At 37.5% G+C, this 25,598-nt stretch overlaps 2 protein-coding genes across 2 annotated transcripts in view; both read right to left on the bottom strand.

Moving 5' to 3' along the window:
• Nucleotides 1-18,118, bottom strand: part of LOC112053335 (uncharacterized) — an 81,208-nt gene extending 63,090 nt beyond the window's left edge. The window contains exon 1 of the mRNA XM_052887714.1: nucleotides 17,811-18,118. The gene's annotated coding sequence lies outside the window, so the exon portion shown is untranslated. The remainder of the gene's footprint in view (nucleotides 1-17,810) is intronic.
• Nucleotides 18,119-18,777: 659 nt separating this feature from the next.
• Nucleotides 18,778-25,278, bottom strand: LOC112054358 (DNA-directed RNA polymerases I, II, and III subunit RPABC1). Its single transcript, XM_024094129.2, has 6 exons — nucleotides 25,071-25,278; nucleotides 24,277-24,365; nucleotides 22,398-22,576; nucleotides 21,076-21,238; nucleotides 20,254-20,332; nucleotides 18,778-18,890 (listed from the first exon to the last, which is right to left on the bottom strand). The coding sequence occupies exons 1-6, from the start codon at nucleotides 25,125-25,127 to the stop codon at nucleotides 18,825-18,827; spliced, it is 633 nt and encodes a 210-aa protein (XP_023949897.1). The 5' UTR covers nucleotides 25,128-25,278; the 3' UTR covers nucleotides 18,778-18,824.
• Between the last annotated feature and the right edge of the window lie 320 nt (nucleotides 25,279-25,598).

Consider the following 25,598-nt stretch of genomic DNA (forward strand, 5'->3'; position numbering starts at 1 on the left):
TCCCGTGTTAGCCGAAAAAAGTCCGGCACTACCTAAGTCAGCTAAGTGTTCATAAGGATTTCCCCTTGTGTATACAAAATACACACATACATTCGCTCGAAAAACATTACCCTCCTTCTGACACAGTCGAGTAAAAAAAACCGTCATTAATCAGACTAGTTTGAGTAATAAGCGAAAATTAAACCCAGGATCATTCAGAGTATTGATGAAAAACATAATAATTAATAAAACATTTTGTTACTTCACCTCTACAATGCGGCTTTTTACGACTTCTTATTCTTAGTCTATACATATAAAATCCATATGTTCTCTGATCGATAGAATAATGAAGTTTTACTCAAACTTTACTATTGTATTATGCTTACAATTTATGTGGGGTTATATTTTATCCTGTCAGAGCATATCAGATGTCTATCAAAATGCCAGCAACCTCTTACTTTTTTCGGGGCAATTAAAAATGATAAGCGAAGTATCATGGTATGTTAACGCAGTACTTTTTATACTAGACATTTATTTATTTTTGGAACTTTTTATCTAGAATCTAGATGCATGCCAGCCGTGTGATTCCGGTATTTTACAATTAGACGAATTTTTCGCCTTTAACTCGCCTTATTCGAATTTAACTTTATCACTGTTGAGCATGACTGTGTCTCCTCTCAGAATGAAAGGGGTCAGACTAATAGTCCACCACACTGGCCCTATGCGGATTGATAAAATTTAGGTATTAGTTATTTTTTTCAATAACTTTCGTTGTTTACTATGGAACTAAATGAAATTAGGTACCTTTGTTCACCTCACGCGCTAGTGACATATCTAATAGTATAAAATCTTTTGGTAAAAGTGATTTATCTATAAGCACGACCAATATATTTTTTCCCAATATTGACTAAAATCCTTTACGAGAAATGGGACACTAAATCTTGACAAGTGCGTTGATGACACTCCCATGATATGCGGGCGACGGGGGAAAGACTGCGTGGGTGTGAAATCGTGCGTGCGGGTAGTGCATCAGTCGTGGATTTTTCATTCATCGCTACACGCCCCCCGGCCCGCGCGGACCATCGAAGTGTTACGGATGAATTTGAAAAACTATATAGTTCAACGACCGGCAAACCTACAACTGAATTGGATAATATGAATCTGACTTTATAACTGTGAACCTATTAAGGCAAAAAATAGTAAAATTAACTTAAATTAGGGGGTAGGTAAAATTATAGGGAAAATGTGATGAATACCTAGAATTTCCTTGAGTCGTGACTTCGAAGAATATCCTATAGACGATTTCAAGTTAAAAGGTTACAACTTTCACTGACTTTACCCATCGCTTGGTGGCAAGTTCATGTATAAATAAACGATTTTATTGACTGGTAATAGAATATATTATGACTGCCTTTGGTCCTAACGTGCCTCAGCTTGTTCAAAGGCTCGTTAGGTCCCACGTTTGAGTCTCGGGTCGATTCAATAGTTATAATTAGTACCGACATAAATTAGCCTACTTGAGGCTTAGGCCATGGCTGGGTAATATTACCATCTGCCAGTAAAGTCAATGCAATTCGGTTCTAGATCTAAATCGTTAAACTCCGGGCTTTTTTTTTAAGTTTTAACTGTACTGAGAAAAAAAAAACTCAGTTGTATATGTCAGAAAAAGTACTTGAACTTGACAAAAATTAGTGCTACTATTTCATTTAAAGATTAATGACTTGAGCCTTATTCGCACTAGAGTTTTTTTAACGGGCGTTAAAAGAGCGTTCAAATATAGCATGAAATTAAATAAAGATCTGATTAAAACGCCTAAAATTTAAAATGTAGCACTGATGTCGAAAAAAAGCTTCGCGGCTAAGCCTTGATGATTACATGACTAATGATAGCAAACGTCAGAACGACTACTGCGTTAAATACGTCATCAATCCGCCATTGTTACCCTATTTATAATAGTATTGCATTGCTTGGGAGAGGATACTTATTTCGAATGAATTGAAGTAAATTCATAGATTTGTATAATCTAAAATAGTTAAAAAAAATATTTTCTTTTATTTCCGCCATGACTGACCCTGGGCTCCATATAGTTTTGGACTATCTCCTTTGCACCGTTTTAGCGCGACAGTTTCAAGTACCTACTAATTTGATTAATGTCGACAAGCAAAAAATATTATGATTTAATGCATTACTTTATTACCTTGTTAGGAAAGTTGCTTTTTATTGATATTTTGAGTTAATTGTGTCACCATTTTGGCGTAACGGAACAAAATATGCAAATGTGCTAACGGGTCTGGAATCTAGACTCCTAGAAACCTAGAGCTATTTAATTATAATATTAATAATACCTACTAAACGTTAAAATATGGTATTGATTAAAACCACATGTTATTTGTTACCGCTTAAACGAGTTTTGGAAAGATAAATTGTTTGGTAATTTAGAACTGTAAAGTTGAATGTAATATTTATAACTTTATCAACTAAATTCAACAGCTTCAATGTATTTTAGGTATGAAAGCTTATACAGATTTATTTATTTATTTCGTCTGCGAGAAAAGAATTGTAAACTATTTTCATAGAAGATAAAATGGGTAGACTATTATAATAACGACGGCCTCCGTAGTGCAGTAATACAAAACAGAGGTCCTGGGTTCGATTCCCAGCTGCGCCGATTGAGGTTTTCTTAATTGGTTTAGAAAAAAGGTCTGGCTGGTGGAAGGTTTCGGCCATGGCTAGTTACCACCCTTAACGTACCGCTAAGCGATTTAGCATTCCGGTACGATGTCATGTAGAAACCGAAAGGGGTGATTTTCATCCTACTCCTAACTAGTTAGCCCGCTTCCATCTTAGATTGCATCATCACTTACCATCAAGTGAGATTGCAGTCAAGGGTTAACTTGTAGACAATTATAAAAGAAATAACATATCAAGAAAAAGAGAGACGTGATAGCTTATGTGGAGATGACCTCTGCCTTCGATTTGGAGGACATAGGTTCGAATCCGGTCCGGGACATGCAACTCCAAATTTTCAGTTATGTTAATTTTAAGAAATTAAATAACACGTGTCTCAAACGCTGACGGAAAAACATCATGTGTAAAGTCTGCCAATCCGCATTGGGCCAGCGTGGAGGACTAAGGCCTCTAATTTTTAGAGGAGACTCGTGCTCATTAGTGAGCCGAATATGGGTTGTTAAGGATGATGATATGAAATATTATAGTTATTTGTAAAAAAAGAAGAATATTCAAAACAATGCATGGTTTTATCTATTTGAAAAATATTAGCGAGAAGTAAATTCTTTAATTAAAATTTCGATTACCTCGCATTAAGATTACGATTCTATACAAAAAGATTAATTACTGACGGGCGTAATAACGCGTGTTTAATTATAACAATCTTACATAACGCGGTTAACAAACAATTTATATAACGAACGTTCTATACCCGCCGATTAACGATATAGCAACTTGGTGGGTAAATAATAAATAATTTATTCAAAACGATACTATATCCGTTTGGACTAGATTTCTTTTGTAGATATGCAAATACAAATCGTAACTTTTTAGTGGTCCGGAACGTAATGGTTGCTTATGGGTAGTGACGTTTAAGAAACATAGGTGCATTTTAAAACAGGGATAGGTATTTTTGGACCGTGGTTAGTCTGGAGCTAGAGCGAGTGGTCATAATCATCCATCATCAGCGCCGGCCCGAAGTAAATTTTAGAATGGAGCGAGATCCAATTATGGCGCCTCTCCTGTTTCCTCCTAATAAAATGTATTAAGAGACGAATATCTTAGCCTTCCATGGATTCAAAGTGCGGGTGCCGGGTCCATCGCGTGGTGGTAGATTTTTTTTTTTTTTTATTGTTTACAAGTTAGCCCTTGACTACAATCTCACCTGATGGTAAGTGATGATGTAGTCTTTGATGGAAGCGGGCTAACTTGTAAGGAGGAGGATGAAAATCCACACCCCTTTCGGTTTCTACACAGCATCGTACCGGAACGCTAAATCGCTTGGCCGTACGTCTTTGCCGGTAGGGTGGTAACTAGCCACGGCCGAAGCCTCCCACCAGCCAGACCTGGACCAATTAAGAAAATCTCAATCGGCCCAGCCGGGGATCGAACCCAGGACCTCCGTTTTGTAAATCCACCGCGCATACCACTGCGCCACGGAGGCCGTCAAAAATGGAGTGATCTGTTCTAGCCTAGTGGATATAACCACGCCCTTGGAATCGAAGGCAGAGGTTATATGTTCGAATATGGTCCGGGGCATGCACCTCCAACTTTTCAGTTATGTACATTTAAAGGAATTAAATATCACGTGTCTCAAATGGTGAAGGAAAAACATCGTGATCGTGAGGAAATTTGAAACCTGAGAATTTTCCTAATTATCTACGTGTGTAAATTCTGCCAATCCGCATTGGGTCCGCGTAGTGGACTTTTGGCCTACGCTCGTGCTCAGCAGTGAGCCGAATATAGGATAACAATGATGAAGGTTATCTGCCGCGCTCGAGTAACTCCAAAATCCCCTCTTTGGATTCCATGCTATAAGTAATTACAAATTCAGGTACGGTTAATAATAGGTAGGAACGTCTGCTAAATATTTATGTGTGGAATATTTTCAAATAGTATATATTCCTGCGTTTATACAGCGATGTGAATGTTATGTAAATATTTAATTTTGCCGACAAATCACTTTAATAGTCGGCAATTATGGTTACTCTCACTCGTTTACACCCGATAACGTTTCGTCTGCATTTGCATTTTCTTTCACTGGTACCCAAAGTGCTGTACTTCGACCCTCTGTGGGTTGAATCCATTTTGACAAAAAAAAACAATAACTGAAAATTGTTTTACTATTCTTAGTGCACAGAGAATTAACTAAATCTACTCGTACATCATATATACGACTATCGACCATTTGAAATTAAAACACTTAAATAAATTGCATTCTTAAAGATTTCAAACTAAGTTTTTAAGAATTAACTTAGCAAATCCCTATGTACCTAAAAGCAAAGTAGATAAATTTGCAAAAAAAATCGGTTGTCTGTAAATTCGGTTTACTGACGATAGTTGAACGTGACAACGTCATAAGAAAATACTGATGGAATGGTTGCATTTTCAAAAGAAAATGTTCGTTTTTCTAAAATACTGTTTAACAATCTTCATAGACCAGAATATGCTTTATTTCTTGTAAAAAAAGTTGGCAACCCTAGAGCGAGGGAACGACGCATGACGTGACCTTTTTTCGAGTGTGCAGCCAGCTCCATCGATTTATAAGACGTTGTCACGTCAAAAAACACTCAATATTGGCGATGTACCTACAATAAATTGAATATAAAGAAATAGTAATTTGACTGGCATAACGAAAAACCAAAAAGCAGAATATGTGCGTAACAAAGTCGGGTAAGTTTCACTCGTAAATTCTGGAATATCGCATAATCTAAATTTTGTCCTACTTTTCTTATGGGAACAGTGACTTAAATCATTATAAATAAACTGCGACAGTGTCATTATTTAGCGAGGTATGTATGTACCTAACCACCTGTATCGTAAGTTGGGAACCTCTGTCCAAAACTGACTTTGATATGACAGTGAATCGAGCGTCTGTAATTTTTTTAGCCAGTCAAACTTGACATTGCGATTTGTAATAAGTAATTCTTCCAGTTTTTATAGTGACCTAGCCTGTTCTTAGTATTTGATAGAGACCTAGAGAGATAGAGATCAAGATCTTTTATCAGACGAATAGGTGTTTATTTGATTTCTAATTTGTTTCTACACATTGCACAAGACAAGTTTGAGACAGGGTGCTTATACTTTTCTACGAAGTTTTCTTATTTAGTTATTTAAGGCAAGATATTTAGGTATTTAAGACAAGTAGGTTTTTTTTTATTCTTTACAAGTTAGCCCTTGACTACAATCTCACCTGATGGTAAGTGATGATGCAGTCTAAGATGGAAGCGGGCTAATTTGTTAGGAGGAGGATGAAAAATCCACACCCCTTTCGGTTTCTACACGGCATCGTACCGAAACGCTAAATCGCTTGGCGGTATGTCTTTGCCGGTAGGGTGGTAACTAGCCACGGCCGAAGCCTCCCACCAGCCAAAGGTTGAAAATGAATTACTAAATCTATATTCTATGAGATCTACTAATATTATAAAGAGGTAAAGTTTGTGGTGTTGTAGGATATCTTTGGATCTACTAAACCGATTTCAGCAATTCTTTTACCACTAGAAAGCCACATTATTTGTTAGTGTCATAGGCTATGTTTTAACCCTATAATCTCACGGGATCGGGAACTACGCGGGTGAAAAAGCGACGCATCTGCCACTAACGTATAAATTAGAACACGTTTCAGTTGCGAGGATATTACCTACTAAGGAAATGTTTGGAAATATTGATGATTGAATATAAACCAATGAACAATGTTTCATAATTCTACCTTGTGTTTAAATAGAACGAGTAGTTGTAATAGTCAGACTTACCTCATTTTTTGACTCACTATTTGTCAGCCTAATTATACTCCTACCATAGGAAGGTGAGAACGCCAAATAAGTTTTATTAGTTAAGACTTCTACATTCCCCACAGCCTTCTCAAGAGAAGGTTGTTCCAAGAGCCAGAGCCTCAATTGTACAATTAAAAAACCTAATTTTATGATATTTTCTATTTTCTACGGTATTATGTAATCCTCAGTATTTTTTTTATTTATTAACCGACTTCCAAAAAGGAGGAGGTTCTACGTTCGGCTGTATGTATGTTTTTTTTTTTTTTTTTTATGTATGTCCAGCGATAATTCCGTCATTTGTGGACCGATTTTAAAAATTCTTTTTTTGTTTTGAAGGGTTTGATTCCAGGGTGGTCCCATTTTTTTCATGTCAGGATCTGATGATGGCATCCTGGAGAAATAGAGGGAAACTTTCGAAAATCGTAGAGAGGGCTAGTGCGTTTGTTAGTGTTTCCATAAGGTATTTTAAACCACTACAATTTTATGAAGGTCTGGAGGTAGTCTGATGATGGAGCCGACACACAGACGATGGAACTCGTCAACGATTTACAGCAGGTACCTTTTGTTTGGGCTTGATTTATTTGTATTGATGAGAACTTTCCACCTAGATGGGTTGTGACTGTATTAGGGGTTTGGTGATGAAGACGAAGGATAGTTAAGGGAACTCTTCGACGGTTCACTGTAGCTACCTTGTGTTTTGACTTGATAATTTTGTGTTGATGAGAACTTTCCACCTGGATAGGTTGTGACTGTATTAGAGGTCTGGTGATGAAGATGAAGGAGAGTTAAGGGAACTCCTCGACGGTTCACAGTAGCTACCTTGTGTTTGGACTTGATAAATTTTATATTGATGAGAACTTTCCACCCATATGGATTGTGACTGTATAGGGGATCTGGTGATGAAGATGAAGGAGAGTTAAGGGAACTCCTCGACGGTTCACAGTAGCTACCTTGTGTTTGGACTTGATAAATTTTATATTGATGAGAACTTTCCACCCATATAGATTGTGACTGCATAGGGGATCTGGTGATGAAGACGGAGGACAGTCACCTTTCACGTTTTTCTGAATATTCATATTACGTGTGGATAAAGGGGGAGTGAAATTTTGTAAATGAGTTAAGATAGTATTTTTAAAATTGGGATTGTAGGTCTTAGATACTTATCATAAGAAAATAACGTTTCAACTATTTGCTCATTATGTTTTGTTCACACTCAGTAGGTATGCTAACACTAAAAATTAAAAAATAAAAATTTTAATAAAAAAAATTCAACCGACTTCCAACTCAAAAATTAATCTAAACTAAAAAGCAAAAAATAACATCTTACCTATGTGCTACCTTCTGATCAGTTTGAAGGCGGTGCCAATCCTGTGTCATGTTTTAATTAAAGCCGTTTCTGAAAGAACCACAGAAATTGTGTAATTTAAACGGCTTGAATTAAAACATCACTGGCTTGGCACCGCCTTCAAACTGATCAGAAGGTAGCACATAGGTAAGATGTTATTTTTTGCTTTTTAGTTTAGATTAATTTTTGAGTTGGAAGTCGGTTGAATTTTTTTTATTAAAATTTTTTATAGACGAGCACTTGGCTGCAATTATGCTTGACGGTAAGCGATGATGCAGCTTGTGGTGGAACGCGCTTGCCTAGAAGATGCCTATTCACTCTTGATTTGAATATACCCATGTACCCGTTTTGGCTGGTGGAAGGCTTCGGCCGTGGCTAGTTACCACCCTACCGACAAAGACGTACCGCCAAGCGATTTAGCGTTCCGGTACGATGTCGTGTAGAAACCGAAAGGAGTGTGGATTTCATCCTACTCCTAACAAATTAGCCCGCTTCCATCTAAGATTGCATCATCACTTACCATCAGGTGAGATTGTAATCAAGGACTAACTTGTAGAGAATAAAAAAAAAATTGTTGGTGATAGGGAAAACAGAAGCTGAAAGGGTTTCATAACTTCGCAGTGCTCATCAGGGACGATGAACTGAAACGCTTCGTACGTGTCCAAGGGACATCAAGTACGTATGGATGCAGACCTCTGCGATACCTGGCAGTTTTGTGGTTAAAAGGTGAAGAAGGAACTAGATCAAAAGTTCCTGGGCGCACGCTCTGAAATAACTTAAAAGACACTTTATTTCAGAGTGTGCCTTTTCACTTAGCTTTGTGCCAACCCTTTGCAAGATACTCCTAAAGTTTGATATTTAACAATACTTATAGTAGGTAGTGGTTACCCTTAGAACCTGCTATCTTCCAAAGCAACCACAGTCCATAATTGGCTGCCGTACTTACTATAATAATGAATGTTTGAATGAAAAAATACTTACTATGGTAGGACCATAGGCTCACAACAGCCTTCTGAAAATGAAGAAAGTCTGGCAATCGCAGATTATCAAATATATAGGCATAAGTATCAAAAACTAATTCTAAGTACATGAACTTTTTTTTTAATCTCACCTGATGGTAAGTGATGAAGTAATCGAAGATGGAAGCGGGCTAACTTGTTAAGAGGAGGATGAAAATCCACAACCTTTCGGTTTCTACACGACATCGTGCCGGAACGCTATATCGCTTGGCGGTACGTCTTTGTCGGTAGTGTGGTAACTAGCCACGACTGAAAACCTCCCACCAGCCAGACCTGGACCAATTAAGAAAACATCAATCGGTCCAACCGGGGATCGAATCCAGGACCTCCGTCTTGTAAGTCCACCGCGTATACACTGCGGCCACGGATGCCATCGAGACTTGACAGAGAAACTTCATTGCACGCCATTGACGATCAATTATTCTCACGTTTCCGCAGCACCCACGACTATAACTGATCGTGTATTGGTATTGGTCGCTGCGTGCATGACGGCTCGACTTATGAATCGTCTTAGCTGCCGATTGCGCTGCAGAATCCTGAGAATAATTGACCGTCAATGGCTGACTTTATGTTACAAAACAGAGCTAACTCTTAAGTTATACGCGCGGCAAACGTGAAAGTTCGCCTTTAAAATTGAGCTTTTTTCGCGAATCGGGTGAATTAGCAATCTCAATCAACGTTAATTGTTAAAATAAACACAGCGGAATCGGTTTTAGGTACTTTCCAAATTTCTTTGGGGCCATCTATACTTTTATGTTAGTTTTAGTCACTTGTAAAATTCAAATGATGAATTAAACTGTACCGGTTTTGTGTAACGATACTTTTGGAATCGTTTCTATCTCTTTTTATAGTATCGTGTTAGGCAGAGAAAGATAGAGACGAATTACAGGCTCAAACTGACGAATTATTAAAACATCGTCGCAACGTCCACTTACAGGCATTGAAATTTAACAAAATCCCTGTAATTTTTTGTTGGTATTTTCTCATACCAACAAAAAAATTCACGAACATAAGAGTCTCCTAATACAGAATATTATTTGTATGAAGAAATGAAGATAAGGTTAGTAGGTATTTCCCCATACCAGTTATGACAGATCTTGATCACGTGACCTGTCGATAGCTAATGTCATTCCTATACATCTTTCTAGTTTTCGAACCGTTAGCGATCGTAGAAAGAGAATCGACGTGCCACTAGGCTAGGGGGGCAGTATTCAATAGCAGTAGAACTCTTCGTAACCGAACTGGTATGCAGGAATGCATATTTCCGCACTGCTGAGCACGAGTATGTTCTCAGAATGAGAGGGGTTAGGTTAATTCCACCACGCTGGCTCAATGCGGATTGGCAGACTTCACACACGTAGAGAATTAGGAAAATTCTCAGATATGCAGGTTTCCTCACGTTGTATTTCCTTCGCCGTTGGAGACAAGCTTAGACCATTAATAACGGTCTAAGGAGACAAGTGATATTTAGTTTCATACCTGAAAAGTTGGAGGTGCATGCCAAAGGCCGGATTCGAACCGGCGATGAAAACTTGGCATCGTCTGTATTATTAAGAGGAAAGATTTGTTTGTTTGCATTGAATAGGCTCTAAAACTACTGAATCGATATCAAAAATTCTTTCACCCATGGAAAGCTACATTATCAAGGATTAACATAGACAATGTTTTATCCCCGTGTCCCCACGGGAACGGGAACTACGCGGGTGAAACCGCGACGCGTCGGGTAGTATTAAGTAATGTGGAAACAATTTTTGCAATGTCGATGATTCGTAATGAAACAGTCAATGATTACTTTCACTAGTAACATTTCACAACATTGTCCGGCCCAGTTGGTACTGTCGGATGTTGTGATTTACCGAGGCCATGTGGATAACACAATTTGTAAACAATTATTGTAAACTAGCAAACGTCCGCAAATTCGTCCGCGTGGAATTCCGTTTCTTTTTACGGTTCCGTAACTCAAAAGGAAAAAACCCTCGAGTATATCACTTTGTTGTCTGTCTGTCAATCAAGACCCTATACATATTTCGGAAATGCAAGGACATATTAAGTTAAATATACTGTACCAGCGGACCGGGTCAAGCTTCGCTTTGACTTATATGTGCGCTTCTTCCCTATCCTTGCCCTACACTACCCTACCCCTACCTTACCCCTACCCTACCCTACCCTGCACTACACCCTACCCGTGAAGTATTACAGAAATGTGACAAATAAAAAACCCCTCGACCGATTTTGTGATGTAGTCGGGACAAAGCTTAAAAAACATTTGGTTAGGATAGATTAATTGAAATATAAAATTACAACAAAAATTGGCCATGATTTTTATTTACATAGTTACCCATGAAGTATACCCATGAAGTTGTAAGTTCACTTGAAAAATAGATACGCTCTCGAGGGAGTCAAAACTCATGGTACTTCCTGTTGACCAGGAACTATAAAAGTAAGTAGGTTCTTAACAGTAGGTGTTATAGACCACAATTACAATATAAAATCTCAAACTTTTCCTTTGTAATTAAATGTTAAAAAATAAGGGGTCTAAAATTCGGGATTTTTTTATTAAACACCGACTTTGCTAATCTATCGTCCATCTACGAGTAAGAATGAGTACAAGTGGATTTCAGTAGCTTCGAAAATTAACGTGAAAGGACTTATTTTGCTTCAAAATAAAGAGATTACTTCTTTCATCTCGAGAAAGGTAAGTATTTGTATAGATATCTATAGCAAAAATTAGCAACATTAAAACTAGACTAAAGTTATAAATTTTCAAGATCATTCCAAAAGATATTCGAGCTACAATCAAGAATGTTCGAAATGGTATTACTATACTATTAAATTAGCTAGTTAGCTATTGTAAATCAGGTTTCAAATAAATCATAAACAGAAATGAGCTTGCAAAATGCACACCAATCAACTATTGAACTAAGATCTTGCTTCCTTGATCTTATCTTTACTAGGGATTAGACTAGGGAGTTAGATATAGTTGGTGCTTAGAGAATACCCAGTGGGTAATTGATTACTGCGGTCCCTTTAAATCTTGAATTTATCTTGAAGGTATAGGTATTTTCTGGATAAACATTAATGAAACTCTGTATCTGTAAATAAAAGAAATAATGGCGTCAAGATGTTGCCATGGTTAGAAACTCGTTATCTAAAACCGTATATCGTTAACACTCGAAAATGACTGTGTATAGTTCAAGTTATAAGCCGCGACCTATACCTACTTGAGCCCTGATAGCCCAGTTGATATGACATCTCCCTTCGATTTGAATCCGGTCCGGGGCATGCACCTCCAACTTTTCAGTTATGTGCATTAAAAAAAAAAAAAATATTACGTGTCTCAAACGGAAAAGGTAACGGTGACAAACATCGTGGGCAAACATGCACCTGCGTGTGTGATGTCTGCTAATCCGCATTGGGCCAGCGTGGTGGACTAAGGCCTAAGCCCTCTCATTCTGACTGAAGACTCGTGCTCAACAGTGAGCCGAATATGGCCTCAGAATACAGAAAAACACATTTAATGCGATGAACTGTACCCTTATTGTTTTGCTTCAAACATTATAAACTACCACAAAATAGGGAAATATTTAACAGCGTAATGAACTAGCAACATTACGCGGGTGGGAAGTGCGACGAGTGCGGGATGTTGCTACAATTTTTGGACACACTTGGTTTCTGGTGTTTTTTTATATTATGAGAATATGGGTTGTCATTTATGACATTACCTACCTACAATAAACACAATTTGGAACTCATTTTCACCCTAAATTATTTATGAACTACCTTTCAAAGAAGTTGGTTAAACATAACAATAGTTATCAAAACAAACAAATGGCTAATGTGAATCTTTACGCGACGGAATTCCGTAGAAAGTATCGCATCAATTTATCTCCGGTGCGCGTCTGTCATTAGACGATGCTCTGATAGGCATCCAGGGCAGCGGGTTCGATTATGGTCATTTACCGAATATAGCGTGGTGCGCCACACAATTTACCTTTAGGTAACTATAATTTACCTTTACCTATAGCACTGTAAGTACAAATTCTTTTGTGATAGACCGATAAATGCAATAACTTTGTCGTGAAGTTATTTTATGCACTTCTAGCCGAGCTAAGCTTCGTTCGCAGTTTCTTTTTAAACTGGAGCGCTAATATTTAGTTTCAGTCACCAGTTTAGCACTAAGGTCTGTGCCCAACCGTGGGACTTAAAGGCTGTTAATAGGGCTGATCTATAAAGGATGTTAATGATAAGGAAATGGACATGTAACTCAATGAGTATTTATCTAGGTTTATCAATTGTTCTTCTTAGTACTTACTTAGTATCTAGTTAGATCACATAAATACTGTAAGATGATTAAAATAAAAATACCTCATCTGATAGTCTGGACTGTTTACATTTCCTCTCAGACCTATTTGGAATGTACACAAAACAACAAACGACTGATAAAAAACAGGTATACACCTACTATCTTTTACTCGGATTAAAAGAATGAATTTTCAAAGATATTTTCTTAATACAAGCGCTTTATCCATGTTCTGTACAACAATGTTTTCTGTGACATAATACAATCTCATAAAATATGTAGGTATAAGTATGTCTAAGTATACGATTTTCATGATAAGCTACAATCAAAAGTAATTCTTCCAGGATATAACCTAGATGCCATCACAAACCTGTATACGACAAACATTCCCACGTCCAAACGAAAGTAGATAGAGTAATGTATCATTGTAACAAATTAATAATTTGTCCTATTAATATGCTTATAGAGACATTTATATGCAAGCTAATGCATAAGTATGAATTGATTCGAAGTTATGATCCAGCCACACGGCAAAACACGATTGAATGCCGATAACTGTTACATTCGTGACTTATTAGTAGGAAATTAATTATTAACAAAAAGCTATCTAATGCACCGGTTATAATGATGCATTACAGGTTCCGTCTATAGAAATACATCTAGCATATCTATTTCTTGAAACTAACCCTAAAAAACCCATGCAGATATTTTTAAAACTTTGCCAATCACGCTCGTGTATGTCTCCGTGGCGCAGTGGTATGCGCGGTGGATTTACAAACCGGAGGTCCTGGGTTCGATCCCCGGCTGGACCGATTGAGGTTTTCTTAATTGGTCCTGGTCTGGCTGGTGGGAGGCTTTGGCCGTGGTTAGTTACCACCCTACCGACAAAGACGTACCGCCAAGCGATTTAGCATTCCGGTACGATGTCGTGTAGAAACTGAAAGGGGTGTGGATTTTCATCCTCCTTCTAACAAGTTAGTCCGTTTTCATCTTAGATTGCATCATCATTTACCATCAGGTGAGATTGTAGTCAAGGGCTAACTTGTTAAGAATAAAAAAAAGGTCATCTGCTTGGTGGTTACGGTGGCTTAAACGTTACCGTGACGTCATCAGGCGACGATACGGAACACCGTGAGGTTTTAGTCAGACATAACCTTCTTGCCTCCCCATGGCAAAAAGTATCCGTTGGCACGAATCTCGTGAAGAGAAAAAGATATAGTCGATTAATAGCGGTCGAACTACCGCCCTCTATTTCGTTGCTATGTTACGAAAGAGAGCGCGATAGTCTTTTTCTCTTCAAGAGATATGTTGTGGCGCGTATCTTAGGTCTACATGAGGAACATACACAAAAAAAAACCATCTGCTTGATCTCTTAATTATTATTAGATACCTAGTTGTTCTATATCGGAAGTCTGCTTAGAAATTCTATATTTTGCAATGGTTTGTTTGTATTTCTATGCCACACGCATCTTCCTGTATCACTCTAATGGTCGCCATTGACGGTCAATTATTATCACGTTTCTGAAAATCAAACGGCAGTACCCACGCGGCATGCTATACAAGTCATGTACGCAGTGACCAACACACGATCAATTATAGTCGTGGGTGCTACAGAAACGTGAGAATAATTGACCGTTTGTGGCTAGCATAAAGTTCGAAACAAAGTCGTTTGCGGTGTCAAATTCAAACTACATTTATTTTATTGCGCTTGCCTACAATCATGCCTGGTGAAAGCAATGATGAGGTCTAGGTTGGAGCGCGCTTGCCTAGAAAATGCCTATTCACTCTTGCCTTGAAGGTGCACAAATCATAAGTATTAGCAAACACAGAAGCCGGAAAGGCATTCAAAGAAATAAACTCCAAAAACACTCATTCAAAACATTCAAAGAAAAAACTTTCTTACAAAAGTAGAACCTACGGTTTTTCCACTCTAAGGAACGGTACCCTAAAAAGAGCAATGATGTATCTCAAGCCTTATTTTACCTTTTTGAGGTTGCACCTGTATAAAAGGGCGGATTGAAATGAGAAGGCCCGTGTTAGAGTTCCGGATACTATTGTACCTACTTATATGGGCTCGTTAGTTGCGATGAGTTATCAATTACGAATATGTAGAACCCTAATACCTACACTGATTGGTAACTTTGTCGGTACCTTCATGAACATTATCATAATACAAGCGAAACCCCGCAACCCCGCTTGAAAATCGATGTAAACTTTCAACCCCTAATCTCACCCCCATCTATTATTACTTTATAAACATATAACAAATAAATCAAGCCATGATAGCCCAGTGGATATGACCTCTGCCTCAGATTCCGAAGGGTGTGGTTTCGAATCCGGTCCGGCGGGGCATGCACCTCCAACTTTAACAAGTGTGCATTTTAAGAAATTAAATACCACGTATCTTGAACGGTGAAGGAAAACATCGTGAGAAAACCTGCATACCAGAGAATTTTCTTAATTCTCTGCGTGTGTGAAGTCTGCCAATCTGCATTGAGCCAACGTGGTCGACTATCGACCTAACCCTTCTCATTCTGAGTGGAGACTCGAGTTCAGCAGTGAGCCGAATATGAGTTGATAACGATGAGTGTAACAAATGGTCCATTAATCATTTTACAAAAATATACGTCAACTAACAATCATTTCTTCGAGCCTTGTCAATTGCAACTTCAGTATTATTTTAGTCACTATTTAAGTTAGTTAAGTTAATTTAATTCGTCTAATTTTAAAAGTTACTTCTAAGCACTGGACGAATTGCAAACTGTATTGAAAAACGAAACCTCTCTACATGTCACCGGTAGATCACGAGTTTCGAGTTAGAAAGTTGGAAATTCGTGATGATACCGCATTCGCTGTTGCTTTACATATTTATTTGAATCGGACTGGTTTCTTGACAAAATACCTAATTAAAAAAGTTGTGCTTAAACCCAGACCCGGATCTGCGATTTTTTTAAGCCTAGGATAACAACTTGATAAAGGTTTCCCATCTCTTTAGTCTATAACTCTGTATTCTATAGATACTAATATTATATAGAGGTAAAGTTTATGGCGTTTTAGGGGGTAATCTCTGGATTAACGTAACCGATTTTGAAAATTTTTTACCACTAGACAGCGCGTTGTTTGTGAGTGACATAAGCAACATTTTATCCCCGTATTCTCACGGGAACGGGAACTACGCGGGTTTAGATACTAACCGAAGGGCGTCGGCTAGTATCTAATAAAGAACAAAATCGGTAATTCTGGTAACTCCGGCGCGGACGGGGTTCGATTTTTTGTATAGACCGTGGTCTAATTGAAATCTTTTAGTAAGGTTAAAGTTTTATGGACAAACTTAAAAAATATTATAAGGATAGAACTCTTGTAGATTATATGTATTGTAGTCTAAGCGCTTTTTTAAAGAATATTTGCCATATCTTTTAAATATGACAAATATTCCCTTACCCCTACAAGTAGTCGGAAAATACTGTATTAGACAATTGTCCAGCGGGCGGGGATCGAACCGCCACCTCTTGGTGATGAGTCCGGCCTCTTTACCACTGAGTTATTGAGGCTTAATTATGAGGGTTATTGAAAAGACAGCTGAAAGTTTGTCAGCTCAAATTACTCGACCATACCTCTAATATATATAAGTTGGTACGTTAGACAACTTTGGATTTCGATGTGATATCAAGAAGATCTGGCTATCACAGGCATTCAATGTGTGTTAAAGGGTATGCTCCCGGAATGGTCCCATTGTCATCATGTCAGGTTGTGATGATGAAATCCTGGAGAAATCGAGGGGAACTTTCAAAAATCGTAAGGGAAACTATAGCGTTTAATATTGTTTCCAATATGCACTTTAAAGCAATTCAATGAAGGTCTGGAGTCGACCTGATGATGGAACAGAGACATGGAAACTCTTCAACGGTTTACAGCAGTTACATCGAGGTTGTGTTCAATTAATTTGTATTTACGAGGACTTTCCATATAAATGGGTTGTGACTGTCAATAGGGCTCTGATGATGAAGACGGAGGACAGGCAAAGGAACTCCTCAACGATGTACAGTAGCTACCTTTTGATTGGGCTTAATCAATTTATATTCGTGAGGACTTTGCACCAAGAAGGTTTGCAACTGTCTGATGATGTTAAATGAAACTCCTCAAAGATTTACAATAGCATCATTGTGATTGGGCTTGATTTATTTTTATTGGTGAGAACTTTCCACCTAGATGGGTTGTGACTGTCATTAGGGGTCTAGTGATAAAGACGAAGGACAGTTAATGGAACTCTTCAACGGTTTAGAGTACTCTACCTTGTGCTTGGTCTTTGATATGGAATTCAAGTTGCGTAACGCGTCATCTCTAGCAAAGCCTTTTCATGGTGTGGCTTAATTATTAATTTGTTGTAATCAGAAAAGGCTACTCCATCCAAGGTTTTAATACGACACGACGAGCAACTTACGTTAGGCAAAAAATTGTCTTCAAAAATCTAGTAGATATGATATGACCTACACTAAAATTAGAAAAATTAAAAAAAAAATAAAGAGATTACAACCGACTTCAAAAACATAAAACGAACCAACTAAACTGACATGCGAAAAATAACATCCTATTACGTTTTACCTGCTGATCACTTTGAAGGCGGTATTTTTATTAAGTAATATTTTTTTTAAACATAAACAACTTACCTGTTTTTAAACATTCGAAATGGTGTTCACAAAGCATCCCTTGATTTCCAATCGTTCATTAAACAATCACTAAACAAGCACTAGAAATTAAAAAAATGTTCGCCAAACATTTGATCAAATATTCGCGTATTCGCAAACGTGCACAAAGTTCGATAGACGCGCGACGTGTGATATACCAGATACGATTTGTCGACGCATGCGGTTCTATCATGTGTAACTTAAGTGACTACAGTGTAAACTATTTGCGTGTACATATCACTATTATGGTATTTTACGAAAGTTATTTTTTTTTTATTGGAATCTCGATCATTGTCGCCGCCATAACGGTGTCATTCCAGAGGTATGATAGATTCGCTTCGGTGTAATCTTCGTTCAAACATTATAAATGTGAAAGTAAAGTAGGTAATTCTGTTACGTTTTTCACACGTAATCCGCTTAATCAATTTTGTTAAATTTTAGTACCTATAAATATAGATTAGAGTAGGAGGAAAAGAAGAATAATAAAAGTATAGTTATATCATAAACTAGCGGACACCCGCGACTTCGTCCGCGTGGAAATCAATGTAAACTTTCAACCCCTATTTCACCACTTTAGAGTTTTAATTTTAATAAATTTTGAATCCCATTAAATATCGTGTGTTTTTATGATTTATGAACAAATTTTTGAAACTGTAACTCTCCATATCATTGACGTGGATTTCAAACAGTCAGTCCGCCGTCTTGGAGTGGCCGCCATATTGGATTTGTAATGACGTTTCTTAGCTAGTCATGTATTGTCATCAGAACTCAGAGCGTGTGCAAAATTTCATCCTAATCGAAGACCGGGAAGTGGGCTAAATTAAGATTCCAAGATTTTCTTACATACATACCTAGTAAGTTACAAGTGAAGCTAATATATGCGTGTTAAAAAGCTCTACCTCCAGCCAACATTAGGAAGAAATCAATAGGAACGCCAAATAAAACACAATTTTAATTTTAAAAATATAAATGGAATTTATTTTAGTTATTCTAATGTTAACAAACTAATCTGTATGAAATATATCTTCCTGCTGTTTCTGAAGACCTAATAATTTTCACCACCTGAAAAGAAAACAAAGAGCTTAAAACTTTGTAACTTCTTGAACTTTGATGTCCAGTTAGTTAGACCTCTCCCTAGGTCTATGGCTGGGCCGATTGAGATTTTCTTAATTGGTCGAGGTCTGGCTGGTGGCTTCGGCCGTGGCTAGTTACCAAGCTACCGGCAAAGACGTACCGCCAAGCGATTAAGCGTTCCGGTACGATGTCGTGTAGAAACAGAAAAGGGGTGTGGATTTTCATCCTCCTGGTAACAAATTAGCTCGCTTCCATCATCCCTTAACATCAGGTGAGATTGTAGTCAGAGGTTGACTTGTAAAGAAAAAAATAGGAATGTAGGTTTGTCATACTGTTACCTTTTCACGTCTAAGCCACTAAACCAATTTGGATTAAATTTGATATAGAGATAGATATAAATTGGACTTTGATATAGATAAATTGGACCATGAATCAGAAAATCGTCGTCGTCGTCATCAACCCATATTCTGCTCACTGCTGAGCTCGAGTCTCCTCTCAGAATAAGAGTGGTAAGGCCAATAGTACACCACGCTGGCCCAATGCGGATTGGCAGACTTCACACACGCAGAGAATTAAGATAATTCTCTGGTATGCAGGTTTCCTCACGATGTTTTCCTTCACCGATTTAGACACGTGATATTTAATTTCTTAAAATGCACACAACTGAAAAGTTGGAGGTGCATGCCCCGGACCGGATTCGAACCCACACCCTCCGGAATCGGAGGCAGAGGTCATATCCACTGGGCTATCACGGCTCAAGTAGTAGAATCAGAACATAGGCTACTTTTATTCCAGAAAAATCCAGTTCCCGCGGGATTTGTCATAAACAGAATTTCACAGAGTCGCGGGCTTCCACTACGAGTAGTATGATTAATTATAGTCATCATCATCATCATCATCATTATTGCTTGGCAAGTTGATGACACTACCATGATATGCGGACGACGGGGGAAAGAACTGCGCGGGTATGAAGTCGCGCGAGCGGGGCATCGCTACCCCCCTCCCGGCCCGCGTGGACCATCGGGAGTGTTAGTGTAATTTGCCAAGCTTTATCAACCCATTTTCGGCTCACTGTTAAGCACGAGTCTCCTCTCAGAATGACAGGGGTTAGGCCAAGTCCACCACGCTGGGCTAATGCGGATTGGCAGACTTCACACACGTAGAGAATCAAAAAAAATCTCAGGTATGCATTCCTCACGATATTTGTTACACGTGATATTTAATTTCTTAAAATGCACATAACTGAAAGTTGGAGCTGCATGCTCCGGACCGGATTTGAACCCACACCCTCCGAATCGAAGGTAATCACGGCTCTTACTCTTAATTATAGTATAACAAAATTATTTATTACCTGTCCTCTCTTCAAGCCGAAGTACCTAGCGACTGGGTCGCCAGCCTGTATTCTCATCAACATGTTCTCTTTTAGTTTACTGTATTATAATGTCAAAGAAAATTATATAAAAACAAAAAAAATATATGTGTACCAAATTTCAACTGGATTGGTCCAGTACATTCGGAGAAAACCGACAGACATTAAAAAGTGCGCGAGTGAGATTATAAGGGTTCCGTTTTTGTACTACGTACGTTCGGAACCCTAAGTAAATATCAATCAAGTGCAGAACCTCCTATTATTTGAAGTTGGTTAATAAGTAGCTAACTCTGCAAACATTTTTATGTCATATACATTTTTTTCATACTATAATCTTTATAACATAAAAAAATGGAACCGACGCAATTCAGTTATTTTGATTTTAACACATAATTACTAAACCGATTTTCATGAAAATTAAACGGGACCAATCTGGAAGTTTCTTTCAAACAAAAAAGAAATTTAAAAATCTATACTAATATTATAAAGCTGAAGAGTTTGTCTTAGTGCGTTTATGTTTATAGTTCATTTATAGAAAAATGTCACATTTAATGTTAGGAAGCTAAAACTGTGTGAATTTTCATCTAATTACGATAATAGATTTTGAAATTTTATCTTATTTATTTTACAAATATCTAGTCAATCTTTGGTTTATTTATAAATTAGTTAACATTGACCTTATTTACCCGAATGTATTATAAAAATCAATATATTCAAACCTAGTCATCATCCCCATTGTTGATACAGAATGTTCACTATCCACTGAGCCACATGGCCATCAAATGTTTATTTATAAAAGGATACTATCTAGCCAATAACTCCTGCTTCTCATCTGGTGTCAACACAATATGCTCTGGCACCAACTCATGTTCAGTAATGTTGATCAGCAGTTCAGACTCCAGGAATTGTTCTAGAATGTACTTCGGCGCCATGTCTACTAGAGATTGCTTTGCTGATGGGGTCATGCCTGCAAATTAATTATTATTTATATAATATTTACTTATGACGTATTGATATATCTATGAAATATCAATTTATTATGAAACACGGCTAAAACTCACGTGATACAACATCGGAGTATGTTCAACAGTTTGGATCATGCAAGCTCATGACTAAGGGCCCCGTATGGGTTCGAAACTAAAAGTCACGTGATATACCGTCGGAGTATGACTAGTTTCGAACCTAAACGGCCTCCGTGGCGCAGTGGTATGCGCGGTGGATTTACATGACGGACGTGGGTGCAATCCCCGGCTGGGTCGATTGAAGTTTTCTTAATTTGTCCAGGTCTGGCTGGTGGGAGGCTTCGGCCATGGCTAGTTACCACCCTACCGACAAAGACGCAACACGGCATCATCCAAACTGTTAACAATTTGGATCGTTATCTGCTGAATTGAAAGCATACTCCGACGACACGTGAGTTTTAGCCGTGTTTCAGAATAAATGAATATGAATCGAATTCACGAAAATTGAAATTTTTAAGTATAAAAATAAAATAAATAAGTGTTAGGGGAAATTGGAAAATTCACTTAATTGTGCCATTTAGGGAAACTTGATCTGTAGATCTTAATTATGGCACAAGCAGTACAATCAGTGTACAATCTCACCTGATGGTAATGATGGTAAGTGATGATGCAATCTAAAATGAAAGCTGGCTAAGTTCGAGGATAAAAATCCATACCTTGCATTTACAACATCATACCGGAAAGCTAAATCGTTTGGCGGTGCGTCTTTGGCGGTAAGATGGTAACTATCCACGGCCAAAGCCTCCCCCAGCCAGACATGGACCAATAATTAAGAAATCCTCCACCTGGAGATTGAACCCAAGACCTGTCTAGTAAATCCAACACACATACCAGTGTGCCACGGAGACTGTCAAAAACATCTGATCATGACAGATCATGATGAATTGAGCCTCAATAGCTCAATAGTAAGAGCGGTCACACTCATCACCAGAGGGGTGGTGGTTTGATCCCCACCCCGTTGGTCTACCGACTAATTGGAGGGGAACGGAAATATTGGTCATGTTTAAAAAAAAACTTACTACTAAAAACTACTACATACTTTCCAAAATCCATGCATCCATTTCATTGTTTCAAGTACTTTACAATGTAGATATAATAAGTTACCTGCTTGTACAACCACAATAGCCCTGTGAATGTTTTCCTCCTGCATCCTTGTACAATATGTTTTGATGGTCTTAATACCAATTTTGGCTTCATCGGGGAAGAAAACAAACATCTGGTCTGTGGGGTCATCATTGTGTGCCACAAGTACTATCAAATCACTTCTCGCTGGCCGTTTCTCACTGAGAATTATACAAAATCAGATTAGCGATAGCCTAGTGGACATGACCACTGCCTTCAATTCAAAGGGTCTAAAGTGATCCTTATTCAGGGCCTCCTCCAATTTTTCAATTAAGTATGAAAATTCATCATCAAATCATTTTAAGAAATTAAATATCATGTGTTGTAAAGGGAACCTGAGAATTTTCTTAATTCTCTTTGTGATACCAATACCAATCTGCATTGGGACAGCGTGGACTACTAGTCTAACCCCTCTCATTCTGAGAGGAGACTCGTGCTCAACAGTGAGTTAAATATGGGTTGTTCAGATTAGTATAGATAAAAACTGAACCAATAGTTAGCTTATGTGGCATTGGATCAAGAGGTCCTGGATAAGCTCCATAAATCCACCCTATAAGAACCTATAAGAAGGTCTAGTTGTGTAATGGGCCTATAGACTGATAATAATGATGATAGATTAAAACTTTGAAATATAGATGTTCATATTGTAGACTTTAATATAGCTAGATAAGTATTGGAGGATCACCGGAACTTGCCTAACAAATGGTTTATTTTGTATTAAAAGTTAAAATTGAACCTTTTGGCTTTGGGTTTGGGCAAGCCCATTTCATTCATCTTTGCTTACCATCAAGCATCATTGCATCCAAGTGCTAACTAGCATAGTATAATATTATGTATGGTAAAAAAAACTGAGGTTAATAACCCATGAATTCAATATAAAGATAGAGAGATATCTTAGCATTCTATGGAGTCTTAGCACACCAATCAGTTGTCTATTGACCTCTATCTACTTTTAAAGTGATTTCTTTTCTATTAAACCTTTTTATATGTATACAAATTTTGTCAAATTTTTGTGAAGTTTGTACTCATCTGTCACTTTTGTAAAATCACTTTTATAGTTTTTTTTTATACAAACAATATTTAAATTTAAAAAATGCAAATGTTGGATAAGACAATAAAGAAAAACATTATCGATGCCACTATTTCAGAAACAACAAAATTATATGTGGGTAAGAATTTTATTTTCTATGTATAGGCATAATAAAAGGAAATAAAAATACTGACTGTTTGACCAACTGACTGACATATACCCAACATACCTACTGAAGCTAGCAAGCAGAAACTTAGAAAGTAATTTCTTTTTGTGATAAAGATCTACTAAGAAAGGGTTTTTATTTAATTCTTTACAAGTTAGCCCTTGACTACAATCACACCTGATGGTGGAGGCGGGCTAACTTGTTAGGAGGAGGGTGAAAATCCACACCCCTTTCGGTTTCTACACGACATCGTACCGGAACGCTAAATCGATTGGCGGTACATCTTTGTCGGTAGGGTGGTAACTAGCCACGGCTGAAGCCTCCCACCAGCCAGACCTGGACCAATAAAGAAAACCTCAATCGGCTCAGCCGGGGATCGAACCCAGGACCTCCGTCTTGCGCAACAGCCTCCATTTCCTTCAACAGGCCGTTGAAAGTCGAAAATGGATTCTTGAATATTTATAGTTTACACGACAGCCTGTCACTTATTAAAAAATTTGTCTGGTAGCTCTAAGCTGGGGCAAATATGTAGAGAACTTTGTATACATTTTTTCATTGTAAATCACACCACCAAAGTTGAGGGCATATGTAATTTCATCCTATAATAAAGTACACAAAAAGGCCAATATTCTAAATGTTTGTTTAGTTCTATGGCTCTTACTAACCTAGGTTTGTCTCCAAATTGTTCTTTGAACTGATCTAAAGTTTGGTCCAATTCATCTTGAGTTACTAAATATCCTCTGTCGTGGCATAGCTGGAATAATTTAATTCTAAATTAGATTACATATGTATATGCCGTACAAGTAATTTTTTAAGTAATGGTTAACTTTTAATTTAATTTTTTTTAATTCTCACTGTACCCTACAATAAGAATAAGTACTGTCATTATAAAAAATATATAAACTGCTTATATTGCTCCTGTGATAGTAACGGGACAAACAAGTAGCATATTTAATAATTTATACTACAACTGATCTCTATGCCAAAACGGAATGCCCATCTCCGGCCCTGGCCTACCCTAACGGGTGGTTAGGGTAGGCCAGGGCCAGAATTTACTTTGCAATTTACTTATATTATATAAAAAAATTGTGATAATTCTACTTTAATAAAGAAATCATTACTTTATTAAAAAAAGTTTGCTACAACGTTTTACAACATCCTATCCTACTAATATTATAAAGGCGAAAGTTTGTATGCAAGTGTGAAATTGTGTAGGTGTGTAAGTGTGTAAGTATGTTTGTTCCTCCTCTCTCTGTATATTTTTAAACGGGTGTATACCTAGGTTCTCGGGGCCGACGTTGTATCGGCCGATGGGCATTCCCCTTTCACCCAGATTCGTTTCGACTAAATGTTTTTATGTAACTGCCTTTCAATAAATTGAGACAATTCTTAACTTAAAAAAATAAATAATATGTTAAAAACATTTTTTCAAATAATAACATAACCTCAAAGTACTGACCTGCATTACAGTTTTACGAATTCGCCATAATTTGTAAGTTTCCGCATCGTCATCCATTTTATTATTATTTTATTAGCGGTTTCAATACAAAGTTTTTGTATAAAGAATTCAGTTAATATACCAAATAATTTTATTTTAATTTACAATAAGAGTAGTAAACAAAGCAAGACATAAACCATACCACAAACCATACAAATAGAATACGAATAGGTAGAGGTGGAGGTCACAGACCACAAATGAAGGTGGAGGTGGTAGAGGCCACAGATCACTATAGAGATTAATATGGTTATCATAAAACATAAACTTCAAATACTTTTTTAAAAACCGAAACTGGCTCACATTTTATGGCTTTGAGCTTTCGTTAAGCCTATTATACCACAGAGTTACGTGACAACTCAGACCAATTATCTTGGGACCTGCCCCGTTTGGCGTTACCCCCCCCATCTTTAGGATCACAATCTACCGTGTTTAAAAAATCTGTTCTTAAAGAACAATGTTTTATTGTTGTAATAAAATAAAGTTGTATAA

Source organism: Bicyclus anynana, chromosome 20, assembly GCF_947172395.1.
Source record: "Bicyclus anynana chromosome 20, ilBicAnyn1.1, whole genome shotgun sequence".
Taxonomy (NCBI): domain Eukaryota; kingdom Metazoa; phylum Arthropoda; class Insecta; order Lepidoptera; family Nymphalidae; genus Bicyclus; species Bicyclus anynana.